The sequence below is a fragment of the Pantherophis guttatus genome, chromosome 2, assembly GCF_059756535.1.
Source record: "Pantherophis guttatus breed Tessera chromosome 2, ASM5975653v1, whole genome shotgun sequence".
NCBI lineage: Eukaryota > Metazoa > Chordata > Lepidosauria > Squamata > Colubridae > Pantherophis > Pantherophis guttatus.
The window spans coordinates 270,102,957-270,122,572 of record NC_142064.1 but is presented as its reverse complement, the minus strand read 5'-3'; the positions used below and the strand labels follow the sequence as shown (position 1 = coordinate 270,122,572).

At 46.3% G+C, this 19,616-nt stretch overlaps 1 protein-coding gene across 1 annotated transcript; it reads left to right on the top strand.

Annotated features, from left to right (window-relative positions):
• Window positions 1–3,680: 3,680 nt before the first annotated feature.
• LOC148115865 (uncharacterized) lies at window positions 3,681–18,796 on the top strand. Its single transcript, XM_087884226.1, has 3 exons — window positions 3,681–3,791; window positions 4,777–5,022; window positions 13,249–18,796. Exon 3 carries the CDS (start codon window positions 13,330–13,332, stop codon window positions 15,649–15,651), a length of 2,322 nt encoding a protein of 773 aa, XP_087740352.1. The 5' UTR covers window positions 3,681–3,791; window positions 4,777–5,022; window positions 13,249–13,329; the 3' UTR covers window positions 15,652–18,796.
• Window positions 18,797–19,616: the final 820 nt, after the last annotated feature.

Genomic DNA, 19,616 nt, shown 5'->3' with positions numbered 1-19,616 from the left:
GGTTAGAATTAATAATCTAGATGGAAGACATTATAGACGACACTATATGGAATATAAATATAAAGTCACTCGGGTGGTTTTTTTTATATATGAAAATATTTACTATTGATGGGGGCAGATGGTAATTGAAGATACCGAACATACTGTTGGAATTAGGATGTGATGTTACCCTAACATGGGTAATGGAATTAACAATCCAGCTGTGAGACATTACAGAAGATATCATATGGATTACAAACTTAAAGTCAATTGAGGATTTTATATATATATGTAAATAATTTTATTTTTTAGTGGAATGGGCAGAAGAATAAAAGATATTGAAAATATTATGTATGTAGACCTGTAGGAAAGTGGGTGGAGATAGGTTGGTTTACTGATTGTTTAGTTTAGGAGAAGGGATGTTATGTTATATCAATATACGTAAAAGATTTGAATTAAGAGATATATGTATGGGGGAGGAGGAAATGGATGGATTATGAGTTGAAATTGCTAAATTAGGATTTATTATGTAGTTTTACAGCTGAAAGTTGCTTTGAATGTTGCTTTGAAATGTATAGTATAAGGGGGATATAATGATATTGTTAGAAGGATAGATTATGAGTTGAATAGATGAAATTGCTAAATTAGAATTTATTATATAATTTTACAGTTGAATGTTGTTTTTGAAATGTATAGTATAAGGGGGATATAATAATATTGTTAGAAAGAAAGGGTTAGTATATGGGGGGTGGTACAAAAGGATGGTAAAGTATTATATAATCTGTTATTAATTTGGGTTTTATTTTGGAGAAGCCACAGGGGGAGGGGAGGGGGAGGGGGGTTAGGGTGGAGAGGGGGAAAGGGGGAAAAACTTGTATTTGAAAAACTTTTTCAATTAAAAAAAAAACGTTGGAAACCGTTTTTTAAAAAAACATTCAGATGTTAACATTTACCAGGAACTTCACACAGTGACAGAAGGGAAATCGTGCAAATATTTGATGTGGGGAAAATATTTTTCCTACTGAAGCAGCCTTAAATACCATCAGAGAGGACACAGTGAGGGAAAAGGGCACAAGTGTTGGGAGTATGAGGATATTTTGCTCACAAAGCCACATTAGTAACTTATACACAGAGTAGATACAATGTTTTGCAGAGAACAGGAAGTCCTCGGCTTAGGACCATCACTTGGAATGGCTTTCCGGTCATACGTTGCTACAGTCGTAAGTGAAGGCACCCAGGTATTTTTGTTAATTCTTACTAGACTTTGTTGATCAATAAGGAGAACTCTGAAGATTTAGAGAGGAGAAAATGGGGTGAGGGTGGAATGAAGATGCATCTGCTGGTTTATTTAGGGATAAAATGTTGATGTTGAATATGTGGCTGAGGAAGAAAAGAGAAAGTTTTCTTTTTCTTACTATCTTTTTTGGAAAGATTATTTTTCACACTGTCTTTTTCATGTTTTCATACAAACTTATATTGTTCCTTTGTTTGATCTGCGAATACAATCCTTAATAAAATTATTGTTCAAAACAATCAAGAGGACTATTTTTATGGTATGGACTGGCAGGGTGTCAAAAACCTCAAGATGGCAGTCAAATTGTGCCATAATCAAAATCCTGCTGTTTTTTTAAAACTCTGTGTGTGATGCCCTTTAAAACAGAAAGAACACCAATTGTGTACAAACAGCTGCCATCCCGATTCTTCAGGCTCCATCCTCCCTCGCTGGACAGTTTTGACTTCCTGTGTTGCATTCGGAGGGGAACTTTAAGAGAAATGTCCTGGGTTGGAATCTGGATGGATCCCTGCTCTTGAGGCCAGATCATTGGTCGCCACCTACATCTGCCTGACACACCCGTGATTAAATGGACCCCATCTTACTTAGGACACACATTGAGGTCACAAAGAAGTGCGACTTTCAATTATGTCATCAATTTATTGCAAATTTTAAATTGATACCCAGTTCCGTTTCATGTGACCCCAAATTCAGTTACTGTGAGGCTGTTGTGTGTGCAATTAAAGCTACTGTGTGGACAGTTGTGGATTTAACTATAAATTTACATTTCTTTAAGTATATTCTGACTCTTTATGGAGATATTTCATTATTAGTCATTAATAATAATGTTACATTAAATATTTTTCTTGCCTATTTCCATCAATCCAAACCCAATTTACCTATTTTTCATAAAAAATATCACTTCAAATAGTATACATTTAATGGGATCTTTCTGTGGGATTCATGAATTGGCTACTCCAGGGGGGTTTCTGGCATCTCCCCAATCCCTCCAAGCACAGAGTGGGAGCCCCCTGTGAGCCCCTTGATCCGGACACCTGGTTCCCCAGAGGCGCCTGGTACCCGGATGCTCCTCAAGTCTGATGGAGGCTCTTTCTCTTTATGGATTTAAGGCTCTCTGGGAAGAAGGTCCAGTCCTGGGATACACAGAAGGTCAACTGAAAATAGGAAAAAGGGGCCGTGCTGCCATTTCACGCTGCTAATTCCTCCACCCACCCACCCTCTTGTGCCTCTGGGAGCATTCAGCTCCTCCTGCCATCAAAGGGGGTTCCATTATTTGGGGCCCCTCCTGTGGGGGTCTCTGCCGTCTTCCCTTCTCAGCTCCAGTGGGAGAGGCTGAGTTTGGGTCGGTCCCCCCTGTGAGCCAAGAGCTCATCAGGCACAGCTGGAGGACAGAGGCAGCCATCATGGAGGTTCACTCCAGGCAGCCATCAACCTGCGACCCTTTGAAGTTATGACAGACACATCTCCAAATGGGACCCATGACCCAGACCCATAACGGGCAGACTCCATTAAGTCATGGATCAACTGGACTTATTCATTATGACATTTGCAACCGCTTTTCTTTTTATTTTCATGTTTTTCAATAAATCTTTGATTTTGTTCACCAGACGTTTCTTCGAGTGGTATCAAATTTTGGGTTTTTAAATCTCACATAAGCGAAAAATGAGAAATGGAATCATTTCTATTGGACAGTGGATTGGTAATATTTTCAGCCTTGTTTCCCAGTTGTATTGTGCTGCCTCTATGGGGAAAAGCATCAGATCTGGGCTGCTCCCCCAAAGTCTCTTCTTTCCTGTCTGGGGGGTTTCTGGTGATTAGCAAAGGAATGAGAGAAGCCCCATCTCTGCTCAGAGATCCCCCCAATTTAAATCCTCAGGATGGAGGGTCTTCATGGAACCCCTGCACCAGGGACTATTAGAGATCAGTGTAGGATCTGATGGCAGCTGAATGAATGAATGAATGAATGAATGAATGAATGAATAAATGTATGTATGTATGTATGTATGTATGTATGTATGTATGTATGTATGTTCCTGGGAGTAAAAAGAAATATTTATTATCCAGTTAGGAAGGAACCCCCCAAAAAGGAAAGAAACCCCCAAAAGGGAAGTGAAGGTTCCTGGCCCTTTCCACGGAGCTCCTCAAGAGAAAACCCTCCAAGGGGCTTCATCCAGGCTCTCCCAGGCACCCTGGAGCAGGAGGAGGGCAGCCCCGCCTCCACCGTGCAGGGGACACTCTTTCCATGGGCAGAGGAACCCTCCACCCCGACGCCCCTCGGAGGAACGGCGGAGGCTTCCTGGCTGGGGGGGGAGATTGGGGGGGAGGGAGGGGGAGGAGCAGAGGCTGCTGAGGGGCGGGGCTGCAAGGAGGGGGCGGAACTCCAGAGGGGCGCAGAAGCCCCGCCCCCCTCTCCCCTCCCACTGCCTGGATCTCCGCTGCCCTCCGCGTGTCCCGCTTCGCCCGGCGAAGATCGGCGCTGGATCCCTCCGGAGAGGTTTCTGGATCCCGCTGGCGTCAGGTGGGGCTGCTCTCCCTCCGGCCTCCAGGCCGCCCCTCCTCCCAGGAGATCCTCTCCCCGCCAGGAGGAAGGGAGCTGCGGATCCCGCTCTTCGGCTTGCCGGGCTTTCCTCGGGGAGATCCGGCTCTGGCGTTGCCTGCAGGGAGCCGATCCCTCCCTTCCCTCCAGGGGGGCAAAGGGGGCTCCGTCCCCGAGGTTGATTTCTGCCCCCTCCTCTCCCGACCAAAGCTTCCCTGGGGGATCCGGGGGGATCCTAGAAGGAGCTGTGGGGAAGTTGCTTTCAGAAAAGTCTCTCTCTAATCCCCGGGGTGGATCTGCCCCCTCTTCGCCCGACCAAGGCTCCCCGGGGGGATCCGGATGGATCGGAGAAGAAGCTTTAGGGGAGGTTACTTGCAGAAGGTCTCTGTGTGGTCCGTTTGAACAGGAAGCCTCTGAAGATCCGTTTCCCTCAAGCGCAGTTGGAAAACTGGAGGAAACGGAGCTTTAAAAGGCGTCTTCGGATATGCAATGTGGATTTAACACCGACTGACCGGCCTGGTTGCAATGGGGAGTCCTGGATGTCTTGGAAAGCACAAACTCTAAGGAAGTTGTGAGGCTGGTCTTGTGAGCGGCTCCTAGAAGAAGCTGATGGGCAGGAGGTTGCCTGGCATAAGTGGAAAACGCCTGTCCAAAGTAGCTTTGGGTCCCAGGAAGGCTGGAATTCTTATGGCCTCTTAAGCCTCCAAAAAGATCCCGAAGGAGCAGCAGGATCTCTCTTGTTTTCCTTTGGGTTTTCTTACTCACAACTATGCATAGGTCCCTCTTGGGCTTCCATCTTGCCAGATTCTTCCATTTTGGCTCATCAAGATCTTCAATCACGATTGGATCTCCTGTTATCTTGTATCCTCAGCAAACAATCCTATTTTTTCCTTCCCCGTCCAGGTCATTTATAGATCAAGCTCAGCGTTACTGTCGGCATCTGAGCCTTTTTCATTTCTCTTTGCAGGAGACCAGCGAGGATCTGGCCATGAACTGCAGAGAGGAGAAAGGGGCCTTCTTGGATCAGAACACGCAACATTTTGGCCAGGACTCCATCCTAGAAAATTTGGGAATCTTGGCCCGGCTGGAGAAGCAGCTTCCTGCACAAAGGGCCAATCAGTTAAGGAGAAATCAAACCAAGTGAGGGTCATCCTTGCCCTTGACTCAGAGAAGTAACAAGTGACCCAGGGACTTCTTGGCTGTAACTTTAAAGGTGAGTCAATGAAATTTGGTTTGGAAAATAAGCTTTTAAAAAAATCTTTATGTGGCAATGCAATAGTTTAGTTTAGTTTAGTTTATTTATACTTATATGCCGCCCTTCTCCCGAAAGACTAGATAAGATAAAACAATAAAACAGTAAAATTACGACTAAAATACTCAATTTAAAATCCCCAAAGAATTAAAGTTAAAAGCTCCCATCAGATCAGCAAATTTGTTGGAAAAGCCATGTCTTTAGGTCACCGCGGAAAGAGCGGAGGTGTCGGTGTGCCCACAGAGAACGCCCTCATCCTGGGCGTCATCAGCCGACATTGTCTGGCCGATGGCACCCGGAGGAGGGCAGTCCTATGTGAGCGCACTGGGCGGTTGGAGGCAGGCAGAAGGTGATCCTGCAAGTACCCAGGGCCCATGCCATGAAATAAAATTGGGTTTTTCTGCCAAGGTGCAGAGTGAAGGCAAAATTTGTTTGATCTATATTAGTTGTAAGAAGCCACTCTTGGTGGAGTTGGAGGTGGACCCTGAGCGGAAGGCCACGGAGTGGGGGAGTCGCATCGGCCGGGGGGGGGGGAGGCAGCCCTGAAGCCAAAAGAGGCTGCCTGGGGACTCAAGTGGAGGTGGGGCTGCCCTGCCCAGCCTTCATCTGGTTCTTTCAGGGGGAAATGTTCTCTCAGCCCAAACTGGGTCTTGTTTCAGCGATACATTCTTAGCTATTTATTTATTTATTTTATTTATTTATTTATTTATTTTATTTATTTAAATTTCTATACCACCCTACTCCCGAAGGACTCAGGGCGGTGAACAGCCAGAAGATAAAACACATAAATACAAAAATTTAAAATAGAATAAAAACGAATTAAATAATTTGGCTGAACAAATTTAAAATACCCCATAATTTAAAAATAGATTAAAATTTGCATTTAAAAAGGGGAGAAGATTTAGGCCAGGCCAGCTTGATGAAATAAAAAAGTCTTAAGTGCGCGACAGAATGTGCACAGATCCGGGATCCTCCGAATCTCCGGGGGGAGCTCGTTCCAGATCGTAGGTGCCCCCACAGAGAAGGCTCTCCCCCTAGGGGCCGCCAGTCGACATTGTTTGGCCGACGGCAGCCGGAGCAGCCCCTCTATGGGAGCATACTGACCGGTGGGAGGCTATTGGCGGTAGCAGGCGGTCCCGTAGATAACCAGGTCCTGAGCCATGGAGTGCTTTAAAGGTGATAACCAGAACCTTGAAGTGCACTCGGAAGACCACCGGGAGCCAGTGCAGCTCGCGCAGGAGAGGTGTTACATGGGAACTCCACGTCGCTCCCATAACCACCCGCACGGCCGCACTTTGCGCCAGTTGGAGCCTCCAAGTGCACCTCAAGGGGAGCCCCATGTAGAGAGCATTACAATAGTCCAGACGAGAGGTGACAAGGGCATGAGTGACTGTGTGTAGAGAGTCCCGATCTAGAAAGGGACGCAACTGGCAGATCAGGCGAACCTGATGAAAAATCCTCCCGGTCACGGCCGTCAAGTGCTCTTCTATAGACAGCCGTGAATCCAGGAGGACGCCCAAGTTGCGAGCCCTTTCCGTGGGGACCAATGTTTCGCCCCCAATAGTCAGCGATGGCACCAGCTGACTATATCGGGACGTCGGAAACCACAGCCACTCGGTCTTGGATGGGTTGAGCCTGAGCCTGTTTCTCCCCATCTAGATCTGTACGGCTTCCAGGCCCCGGGACATCACTTCAAGGGCATCGTTGGGGTGGCCCGGGGTGGAGATGTACAGCTGGGTGTCGTCAGCGAACTGATGGTACTTCACCCCGAAACCACGGATGATCTCGCCCAGCGGCTTTACATAAATGTTGAACAAAAGGTGCGAGAGGACCGATCCCTGTGGCACCCCACATATGAGGGGCCTCGGGGTCGACCTCTGCCCCCCTGTCAACACAGACTGCGACCGGTCAGAGAGAAAGGAGGAGAACCACCATAGTACAGAGCCTCCCACCCCCAACTCTTGGAGATGTACAGCTGGGTTTTGCTGCTTTTATCGCCACTAGGTAATTCCTAATATGAGATCTTACCAGTGTCCAGTCCGATTCAGAAAGACTAGCCCTCCAACTACTCTCTAGGCGTCTTTTCCGGCGCTTCATCTTCCTCAGCTCCTCGGTGAACCAAGGAGCCAGGTGAGATCAGCGCCGGGTCAGAGGCCGCAAAGGCACGACTCGATCCAGAGCTCCAGCGGCCGCCCTGTCCCAGGCGGCCACTAGGTCTCCAGTCGAGGCGTGAGCCAGATCCTCGGGGATTGGCCCAAGCTCCATCTGGAACCTATCAGGTTCCATCAGGCGCCTGGGGCGGTACCATCTTATCAGTTCTGCCTCCCTGCGGCGGGGTACCGCGGTTCGAAAGTCAAGGCGAAAGAGAGAGTGATCCGACCATGACAAGGGCTTGATGACTATGTCCCCTATCTCGAGATCACTCAACCACTGTCCAGAGACAAAAACCAAGTCCAGTGTGTTTCCCCCCGTGTGCGTAGGGCCATGAATTAGCTGGGTCAGGTCCATGTCCGTCATGGATGCCATGAACTCCCGAGCCACCTCAGACGCCTCACCCACGGACGGCAGGTTGAAATCCCCCATGACCATAAGTCTGGGGGGATCAACCGCCACCGCGGCGATAACGTTGAGTAGCTCAGGCAGGGCTGCAGCCACGTGGCAGGGAGCCAGGTACGTGATCAACAGACCCATCTGAACCCCATGGCCCCACTTCACAAGGAGGGACTCACAACCGGCCGTCTGAGGAACAGTGGTCTCCCTCGGCCTAAGGCCTTCTCTAATAATAACCGCTACTCCCCCGCCCCTCCCCTGTGGCCTCGGCTGATGGAATGCGTGGAAACCTGGTGGGCACATTTCTACCAGAGGAATCCCTCCCTCCGGGCCCAACCAGGTCTCTGTAATACCTGCCAGGTCCGCTCCCCCCTCCTGAACAAGATCACAAATGAGGGGGGCTTTATTTACTACAGACCTGGCGTTGCACAACATCAGTTGAAGGCCTGGGCCCTGAGGGTCTGTGCAACCTGGAAAACGAGTGGAGCTTTGGGGGCCGAGCGCCCTACTGCTCAAAGACAGCGGGTGCGTGCTCCCTTAACATAATATGGCCCCCTGCTCCCGCCATATCTACCCCTCCCACTCACAGTACCGATGGTGAAAACACAGTCTGGACAAGCTTGACCCCCCCCATTACCCCCGGATCCCCCCCACCCCCCACCGCGTGTCATGGCCAGGCCCGACCCTCCCCTGCCAGCCACTCTTGCCTCCCCTCCTGGGCCCCTTAGGGCCCCAATAGGAAGCAGTTGTTTATTTATTTTATTTATTTATTTATTCGCATTTCTATACCGCCCTTCTCCTTTCGGACTCAGGGCGGTGAACAGCCAGATAAAAAACATCTATACAAACATCACAATTAAAATAGAATTAAGATAATTTATAAATTTGGCTCATAATTTAAAACTTGTCAATTAAAATAAATATTAAAATTTTAAAAATTTTAAAAACTAACCCTAAAATCAGGACAGACCGGCTAGTTGAAAAAAATGAGTTTTTAGGGCCCGACGAAAAATCCGGAGGTCGGAGATCACTCGTATCTCTGGGGGTAGATTGTTCCATAGGGTAGGTGCCACCACAGAGAAGGCTCTCCTCCTGGGGGTCGTCAGCCGGCATTGTCTGGCCGACGGCACCCTGAGGAGGCCCTCTCTGTGGGAGCGAACCGGCCGGTGGGAGGCTATTGGTGGCAGAAGGCGGTCCCGTAAGTACCCTGGCCCTAAGCCATGGAGCGCTTTAAAGGTAATCACCAACACCTTGAAGCGCACCCGGAAGTCCACCGGAAGCCAATGCAGCTCGCGCAGGAGAGGAGTCACATGGGAGCGCCCCGTCGCTCCCATAATCCCCCGCGCAGCCGCATTCTGCACCAGTTGGAGCCTCCGGGTGCACCCCAAGGGGAGCCCCATGTAGAGAGCGTTACAATAGTCCAGACGAGAAGTGACGAGTGCTTGAGTGACCGTGCGTAGGGAGTCCCGGTCCAGAAAGGGACGCAACTGGCGTATCAGGCGAACCTGACAAAAAGCCCTCCTGGCCACGGCTGTCATATGCCCTTCTAAGGACAGCCGCGCATCCAGGAGGACACCCAAGTTGCGGGCCCTCTCTGTGGGGGCCAATGATTCGCCCCCAATAACCAGCGATGGCGTCAGCTGGCTATACCGGGACGCCGGCAGCCACAGCCACTCGGTCTTGGAAGGGTTGAGTCGAAGCCTGTTTCTCCCCATCCAGACCCGCACGGCCTCCAGGCACTGGGACATCACTTCCAAGGCATCATTGGGATGGTCTGGGGTGGAAATGTACAGCTGAGTGTCATCAGCGTACTGATGGAACTCCACCCCAAAACCACGGATGATCTCACCCAGCGGCTTCACATAAATGTTGAACAGGAGGGGCGAGAGGACCGACCCTTGCGGCACCCCACAAACAAGGCGCCTTGGGGTCGACCGCTGCCCCCCTGTCAACACAGATTGCGACCGGTCGGAGAGATAGGAGGAGAACCACCGCAAAACAGTGCCCCCCACTCCCAGTCCCTCCAGCCGGCGCAACATGATACCATGGTCGATGGTATCAAAAGCCGCTGAGAGGTCTAATAGGACCAGGATAGAGGAATAACCCCTATCCCGGGCCCTCCAGAGATCATCCACCAACGCGACCAATGCCGTTTCCGTGCTGTACCCAGGTCTGAAGCCGGACTGGAGCGGATCCAGATAGACAGCTTCATCCAGGTACTGGGGAAGCTGTCGCGCCACCACACTCTCAACAACCTTCGCAATAAAGCGAAGGTTGGAGACTGGACGATAGTTAGCCAAAATAGCCGGATCCAGGGATGGCTTCTTGAGGAGAGGCCTCACCACCGCCTCTTTCAAGGCGGCCGGCAGGACACCCTCGCTCAAAGAAGCGTTAATAATCCCCTGGAGCCAGCCTCGTGTAACCTCCCGGGAAGCCAGCACCAACCAGGAGGGACACGGGTCCAATAAACATGTGGTTGCGTTCAGCCGTCCCAAGATCCTGTCCATGTCCTCGGGAGCCACAGGATCGAACTCCTCCCAGATAACACTCTCAAGGCCTGCCTCAGTCATCTCGTCTGAACTAACCCAGTCGGCGGCCAAGTCTTCCCGAATCTGAGTTATTTTATCATCCAGATACTGTACAAAATCCTCAGCTCGGCCCTGCAAGGGGTCCTCCCGCGCTCCCAGATGGAGGAGGGAGCGGGTCACCCTAAACAGGGTGGCTGGGCGGTTATCTGATGACGCGATAAGAGCGGCAAAATAGCTAGATTTCGCCGCTTTTATCGCCACTAGGTAGGTCTTAATATGAGACCTTACCAGTGTCAAGTCAGACTCGGAACGACTGGCCCTCCAACTGCTCTCTAGGCGTCTTTTCCGGCGCTTCATCTCCCTCAGCTCCTCGGAAAACCAAGGAGCTAAGTGAGTTCGGTGCCGGGTCAGAGGCCGCAAAGGCACGACCCGGTCCAAAGCCCCGGCAGCCGCCCTATCCCAGGCGGCCACCAGGTCATCAGCCGAGTCATGAGCTAGAGTCTCAGGAAATGGCCCAAGCTCCATCTGGAACCTATCAGGGTCCATCAGGCGCCTGGGGCGGAACCACCTGGTCGGTTCCGCCTCCCTGCGACGGGGTACGGCGGTCAGAAAGTCAAGTCGAAGGAGCGAGTGGTCAGACCATGACAAGGGTTCGATATCTACATCCCCTATATCAAGGCCACTCAACCACTGACCAGAGATAAAAACTAGGTCCAGAGTGTGTCCCCCCATATGAGTAGGGCCGTGGAGTTGTTGGAGCCACCACGAGAAAGGATTGGCAAAACAGGTGGCTCTTCCCTCCAGCCTTTGTCCCAAGCCCTGCACCAGGAGGCTGAAGCAGACCCCAAGTTGGAATTTCTGCCCCCCTCCAACCCGCACAAAAAGACCCCAAAGGGGAGAGACTCTCTGCAGAAACACAAACGTTCAGTGCACATACCCAGCCCAGGGGCCATAGTTCGAGGACCCCTGATTTAGTGCAATATAAAAAAATGCAAAAAGTTTTAATGCGGCCACGAAAATTTTCTCACGGACCACCAGTGGTCCACAGATCACCAGTTGGTGACCGCTGTACTAAACTGTAACCCCAAGTGCATTATGGGACAAGGCCTAAACAGGAACAATCTGCATACATTATGGCATGACGCAAAGAGGGGGCTGAGGGGTTTTTTAAAATTGTCTTTGTTTAACCTTTTAAGGGGTCTGGGGAGGGGGGAGGGGGGTTGGATGGGAACTAGGGTTGTGGGTTTGGGGGATAACCCACCAAGGGGAGGGTTGGGCCTGGCCATGACGCATGGTGGGGGGTGGGGGGGATCCGGGGGTAATGTGGGGGGGTCGAGCTTGTCCAGACTGTGTTTTCACCATCGGTACTGTGAGTGGGAGGGGTAGATATGGCGGGAGCAGGGGGCCATATTATGTCAAGGGAGCACGCACCCGCTGTCTTCGAGCAGTAGGGCGCTCCGGCCCCCAAAGTGAGTGACATAGAGTTGGACATCGAGTTGGCCACGCCCATCCAATCACATGATCACCTAGCCCACCCAGCCGGTCATTAGGCAGATTATATTAGTGGTCTGTGGAATTTAAAATTATGAATTTAGTGCTCCCTGAGATCCGAAACGTTGGGGACCCCTGGTTTAGTAAGCTGAAGCGCTTAGGCCTTCTCCTAAAGTTTACATTTTAATTGAAATTCTCTGGATCCTTTATTGGGGATCCTTTATTTGGGGCTTTTCCTTCTGAAGGTATTCAATGAGGCCTCCCCCCCCTTCAGAAACCCTAGGAATAAATATACTCCAGGATTAAGCCATGTCGCAGCTCAGATTGTTGGTTTTCTTTTTCTTTCTTCTGTTGCTTTCAGGGCCAGTTGAGATAACAAACAGGATCATTCATTTCAATTTTGGGAAGCTCTGTGTGGCTTTATTTGCTCTGATCAGCAGTGATGCTTTTCGGGGTGCTCATCATTTCATTACCTTGATACTGTTACGTTTACACTTCTATTCCTTTCTCCATTTTTACTCTCATAAGACCCCTGGGCCCCTCGGCGAGATGGGTGGCAAATAAATTTAAAGTGCAAATAAATAAAGAGCACGAAGGAGGGTTGCATGGTCTTCCCAAAGGAAGAGACTGAGCTGTGAAATGGATCCATGCAGGGAGAGGAGACGTGTCACGAGGAAGCCAGGATCAACTAGCCATGATGGGATGGAGCTCATAAGTGGAATAAGCAGAAAAAGCAAGAAAATGGGAAAAGAAAAAGGGTTGCTTACACTAACCTCAGCTTCCTTTCCTCCTCTTTGGCTTCTGTGATGCCTTAATCTTTTGGGTTCCCTGTAGGTAGTCCTCGACGTATGACTACAAGTTGAATTGGAATCTCAATCGTTTAGCAAAGTGGTCATTATGTGAGGTATCGCATGATGTCTTTGCTCAATTACTGTAACGATTGAGCCAAGTAATGTTGGCTGACGGCCCCTAGAGAGCGAGCCTTCTCTGTAGGCGCACCTACCCTCTGGAATCAGCTCCCCTTGGAGCTCCGGGTGGCCCCCGATCTTTGCTCCTTCCGCCGTGACCTTAAAACATGGTTGTTTCGCCAGGCTGGCCTGGACTGAAGGGGTTTTAATGGGAATTTTAGATTCTTTTATCATTTAAATTTTAATCTGGACTTGTTGTTGCTTTATTGCTGTGAGCCGCCCTGAGTCCTTGTGGAGAAAGGGCGACATATAAGTCCGATAGATAGATAGATAGATAGATAGATAGATAGATAGATAGATAGATAGATAGATAGATAGATAGATAGATAGATAAATAAATAAGGCACCATCTTGGCATTTCTGCCCCATTGCAGAGCCCAGATGGGGCGACTGAGGCTTCTGGGGGCAGCTGCAGCTTTGCACCCCACTGCAGCTCTCCTAATTCAGGCGTGGCCTGTGCTGGACTTCCAGGGTGTCCACCACCCCCTTCAGGCACCCCTCCATTTCTTCCCTGCGTCTTCCTTCACTTAACAACCCCCCCAAAATCACTTAATGACCACAACAACATGTGTTTTCCTTCTAGAGATTTTGTGACACTCTACATTTCTGGAAAGGAAATAATGTTCTCTGCTTCTTTTGCCTTCCAACAGCGGATAAAACTAGATCTACCTTGCAAGTCAACTATCAACAAATATTAGAAAATCAGCCCAAGGCAGCTTCCGCCAAAAAGGATGGAGCCTGGGAAACTTTTGGATGCCCCGTCAGACACAAGCAGCACTCCACAAAAGGACAAAAAAACCCATGAATGCTTAGAGTGTGGGAAATCCTTTACTCTCCAGTCCCACCTTTTCACCCACAGGAAAGTCCATGTGGGAAGCAGATGCAGTGAAGGTTTGGAGGGCGAGAAATCCTTCTCTGGAAAAGACACCAAAGATCTCAGAAGCCCCCCAACAGTAAAAACCTATAAATGTGAGAAATGTGACTTACGCTTTGGTCTAAAGTCAAGCCTTCGTACACATCGGAAAATCCACACTGGAGAGAAACCTTATCAATGTCTGGAATGTGGGAAATTTTTCCGTGCAAAAGCCACTCTCGGGGACCACATGAGAATCCACACAGGAGAGAAACCTTACAACTGTTGGGAATGTGGGAAGAGCTTTTCTCAGAAGTCAAGTTTTAGGCGCCATGGGAAGAGCCATGCAGGAATCAAACCTTACAAATGCTTTGAGTGTGGAAAATGTTTCACTGAGAGCTCATCATTTCAGAGACATGAGAAAACACACACAGGGGAGAAAAACGAAAAGTGCCCAGAATGTGGGAAATGTTTTGCTGACAAGTCAACCCTAACTGAACATCAGAGACTTCACACCAGAGAGAGACCCTATGAATGCCCAGAATGCGAGAAACGATTTGTGAGTTCTTCTCAACTTCGGAGTCACCAGAAGAGGCACAAAGAGGAGAAACCCTGCAAATGTGGGGAGTGTGGGAAATCATTTGCTCGCCGGTCCCTCCTTTTGACCCACAGGAAGGTCCATGTGGGAAGTGGATCCAGAAAAGGTTTAGAGGGTAAGAAATCCTTCTCTGGAAAACACACCAAAGATCTCAGAAGGCCCCCGACAGTAAAAACCTATAAATGTGAGGAATGTGACTTACGCTTTGGTCTAAAGTCAGGACTTCTTTCACATCAGAAAATCCACACTGGAGAGAAACCTTATCGATGTCTGGAATGTGGGAAGTTTTTCGGTGAAAAAACCACTCTCAGAAACCACGAGAGAATTCACACAGGGGAGAAACCTTACAAGTGTTGGGAATGTGGGAAGAGCTTTTGCCAGAACTCAAGTCTTTGGGTCCATAAGCAGGTTCATGCAGGAATAAAATCTTACAAATGCTTTGAGTGTGGAAAATGTTTCATCCAGAGTTCATCTCTTCGGAGTCATGAGAAAACACACAGAGGTGAGAAAAACGAAAAGTGCCTCGAATGTGGGAAATGTTTTTCCACAAAATCAACCCTGGAGCGACATCAAAAAATTCATACTGGAGAAAGACCCTATGAATGCCCAGAATGTGAGAAGCGATTTATGTATTCTTATGAACTTCAGAGACACCAGGAATGGCATAAAGGAGAGTTGCCCTATAAATGTGGGGAGTGTGGGAAAAGTTTTTTTTTCCCAGGAGTGCTTCAAATTCATCAGAGAATCCACACAGGTGAGAAACCCTACAAATGTGGGGAGTGTGGGAAATGCTTTTCCCAAAAACAACACCTTGGAAGACATCAAAGGCTCCACACAGGAGAGAAGCCATTCAGATGCGTTGAATGTGGAAAATGTTTCACTCAAAAGGGAGACCTTTGGACACATCATAAAACACACACAGGGGAGAAGCCATATGAATGCAACGACTGTGGAAGATTTTATCGTACCTCATCAGCCCTTAGAAGTCATGTGAAAATTCACACAGGGGAAAAAAACTACAAATGTTTAGACTGTGGGAGAGCATTTGCTGACCCATCTTCCCTTAGAAGTCACAGCCGAATTCATACAGGAGAGAAACCCCACAAATGCTCAGAGTGTGATAAATGTTTTTCTCGGAAAGATAATCTTGTGATACATCAGCGAACCCACACTGGAGAAAACCCATATAAATGTCTGGAGTGTGGAAAATGTTTTTCTCGGAAAGATACTCTTGTGATACATCAGCGAATCCACACTGGAGAAAACCCATATAAATGTCTGGAGTGTGGGAAATGTTTTTCTCGGAAAGATAATCTTGTGATACATCAGCAAATCCACACTGGAGAAACCCCATATAAATGTCTGGAGTGTGGAAAATGTTTTTCTCGGAAAGATACTCTTGTGATACATCAGCGAATCCACACTGGAGAAAACCCATATAAATGTCTGGAGTGTGATAAATGTTTTTCTCGGAAAGATACTCTTGTGATACATCAGCGAATCCACACTAGAGAAAACCCATATAAATGTCTGGAGTGTGGGAAATGTTTTGCCCATCGTTCAAAACTTCAAATGCACACCCGAAATCACACAAGAGAATAGCTTCACAAGTGTGCAGAGTGCGAGAAACCTTTTCATAGTAAATCAAAGCTAAAAAAGCACCAGAAAGTCCATAGCAGAGATAAATCTCTTCAGGTGTGAAAAATGTTGGAAACCGGGCTTCCGGTCTGGCTTCCGTCGCCGCCAGATGGTCCTCTGAGACCGCCAGCCCCGTTGCCTGTAAAGATCCGCCTTTACATCTGAAAGGCGGCTCGAAAAACTCCATTTCCTGAAGGAAATGTGAGACAGAGCAGGCGAGGGCAGGTAGAGCTCTCTGCGAAGTCCCCAGAATTCTTTTTTTTACTCTTGGGGACGAGCAGGTTGTGGCTCCCTATTTCCGCTCGCCGCTGCTCCGGACTTCGGGAGAACTCTGCCTTTTTGCAGAGCCAGGCGCTGGGACCGGACCAATCAACGAAATTAACAGATCATCTGAATAAGCAGGATGAAATTCGAATCGGGGATTCTAAACTGCAAGTATTCTAACCCCAAGACTGATTTTAAAGTTAAAGAAGAGTGAAAGGAGGAAAAAGGAGAGTTTAAAATGGCGACTGGCTGAGGCTTGAGAAAAGCTGAAAGTGAAAGTCCTTCCGTTTGAATAGCTTATAACGTTACAAAGTTACAAAGTATCTAGCAAAAGTGCTGGTTAGAAGTGAGAGAAAAAATTCTTATTTCATGTTTCTTCCTTCTTAGAGACTTGTGATTGATATTGTTTGGAGAGAAGTCTTTTTCTTTAAAAGGAAAAAGGAAAAAAAAATCTTTTGTGTGGCAGGATGGCGCTAAAACTGACAAAGCCAGATAACCAAGCCATGGGGGGGGGGCTCTCCCATTTATAAATCGCATAAACAAGTTGAGAGTTTGCAGATGCAGAAGAATGGCTTCATAGACCTAAAGAAATTTTTACCGGAGGAGATGGCAAGACATGATAAGACTGTGAATCTGAATCTTGAAAATTTTAGACAGGAAATTAAAGAGTTGATTCAACAAAAGTATGATATTCTGAAGCAACATATGAAAAGTTTTATAGAAATAATTCTGAAGATGGATGAAATTATAAATTCAAAAATAGACACTAAGGAAGTTGATGATAAGATTTATAATTTGGATAATAAAATACAAAGAATTGAAAATGATTTAATAAGGATTCAAGAAAAAAGCTCAGAAGTAGAGTTTAAAAAAATAAAGGAAGCTGACTATAAGACTTACAATGTAGATAATATAAAACAAAGGATTGAAAATGAAACCACAATAATGCAATTCAGACTCATGGAATTTGCGGTTAGAATTAGGGGAACACAGGAAGATAAAAGACAAGATTTGAGAAAGATGTCTGCTGAAGTTCTGGCTGGGATTTTAAAGGTTAGCCCTGAAGATGTATCCTGCAAGATTGATAAGGCCTACAGAGTTAATTCTTGGGTGGCAAAGCAAAGGCAGTTGCCTAGAGATGTGGTGATTTACTTTACTGATAAAGAAATAAGAAATGATATTGTGCAAAAGTCTTTCAACTCCACTCTTGAAATGCATGGAAGGAAGATCTGGATATTTAAAGAACTACCGCCTAAGATGTTAAAAGGTAGAAAGGATTTTGGATTTTTGGTGACTGAACTAAAGAAACAAAACATCCCATTCAGGTGGGATGTCCCAGTTGGTATAATATTGAGATATCAAGGAGAACGATATCAATTAAATACAGCTGAAAAAGCGGAAGAATTTTACTATAAGGTTTTTAAAATGGGTTTAACATCTCCACGTATAATACACGAGGGGAATAAAGAAAAGCAAAATCAACAAGAGATTGAAATTCAGGCTAAACAGATGGAGGTGGAGGTAACGGAAAAACAACAAGTTACAGAGGCTTTTGTGGATGAGCCGCTTCTGGATTCTCCTTCGGAGGCTATAGTTGGATTACCTATAAATACAAGAGAGGCGGCTTTGGATTCTAATGTGATGACTTATCAAGCTACAGACCAGCATGGAAACCAAACAGTTGATATACAACTCATAGAAAGGAAACCAGGATGGAGATCTAAGCCACAAAAAGTTAAGAAAAGAAGAAGCAGGTCCTACAAAAATAAAAACTTTTGGACCAAACAACAGTGTAATGCCAGTTACTCAAGAGACGATTGAATATTTAGAAATTTAGTTGAGGCAAAGTATTGGTTTATATTATCCTGAGGAGAGTGACAGATCTCTGTAGTGCTGCACTCTTGGGATGTGAAGATGGCCATAAATTGAGTGGATTGGAATTTTCTATTTTGGATTCTTTGACAAATGGATTACGTTTATGCTGAGCTATAAGGCAAGAGAACTATGGGATTGGGGCATGCAGAAGATCTGGCTGTTACCCCAACACGGTGGTTGGAATTAATAATCTAGATGGAAGACATTATAGACGACACTATATGGAATATAAATATAAAGTCACTCGGGTGGTTTTTTTTATATATGAAAATATTTACTATTGATGGGGGCAGATGGTAATTGAAGATACCGAACATACTGTTGGAATTAGGATGTGATGTTACCCTAACATGGGTAATGGAATTAACAATCCAGATGTGAGACATTACAGAAGATATCATATGGATTACAAACTTAAAGTCAATTGAGGATTTTATATATATATGTAAATAAATTTTTTTTTTAGTGGAATGGGCAGAAGAATAAAAGATATTGAAAATATTATGTATGTAGACCTGTAGGAAAGTGGGTGGAGATAGGTTGGTTTACTGATTGTTTAGTTTAGGAGAAGGGATGTTATGTTATATCAATATACGTAAAAGATTCGAATTAAGAGATATATGTATGGGGGAGGAGGAAATGGATAGATTATGAGTTGAAATTGCTAAATTAGGATTTATTATATAGTTTTACAGCTGAAAGTTGCTTTGAATGTTGCTTTGAAATGTATAGTATAAGTGGGATATAATGATATTGTTAGAAGGATAGATTATGAGTTGAATAGATGAAATTGCTAAATTAGAATTTATTATATAATTTTACAGTTGATTGTTGTTTTTGAAATGTATAGTATAAGGGGGATATAATAATATTGTTAGAAAGAAAGGGTTAGTATATGGGGGGTGGTACAAAAGGATGGTAAAGTATTATATAATCTGTTATTAATTTGGGTTTTATTTTGGAGAAGCCACAGGGGGAGGGGAGGGGGAGGGGGTTAGGGTGGAGTGGGGGGGAAAGGGGGAAAAACTTGTATTTGAAAAACTTTTTCAATTAAAAAAAAAACGTTGGAAACCGTTCTTTAAAAAAACATTCAGATGTTAACATTTACCAGGAACTTCACACAGTGACAGAAGGGAAATCGTGCAAATATTTGATGTGGGGAAAATATTTTTCCTACTGAAGCAGCCTTAAATACCATCAGAGAGGACACAGTGAGGGAAAAGGGCACAAGTGTTGGGAGTATGAGGATATTTTGCTCACAAAGCCACATTAGTAACTTATACGCAGAGTAGATACAATGTTTTGCAGAGAACAGGAAGTCCTCGGCTTAGGACCATCACTTGGAATGGCTTTCCGGTCATACGTTGCTACAGTCGTAAGTGAAGGCACCCAGGTATTTTTGTTAATTCTTACTAGACTTTGTTGATCAATAAGGAGAACTCTGAAGATTTAGAGAGGAGAAAATGGGGTGAGGGTGGAATGAAGATGCATCTGCTGGTTTATTTAGGGATAAAATGTTGATGTTGAATATGTGGCTGAGGAAGAAAAGAGAAAGTTTTCTTTTTCTTACTATCTTTTTGGGAAAGATTATTTTTCACACTGTCTTTTTCATGTTTTCATACAAACTTATATTGTTCCTTTGTTGGATCTGCGAATACAATCCTTAATAAAATTATTGTTCAAAACAATCAAGAGGACTATTTTTATGGTATGGACTGGCAGGGTGTCAAAAACCTCAAGATGGCAGTCAAATTGTGCCATAATCAAAATCCTGCTGTTTTTTTAAAGCT

Bases quoted from the DNA above. Each gene is read 5' to 3' on its own strand.
- LOC148115865 (XM_087884226.1), top strand. From the start codon at position 13,330: ATGGAGCCTGGGAAACTTTTGGATGCCCCGTCAGACACAAGCAGCACT.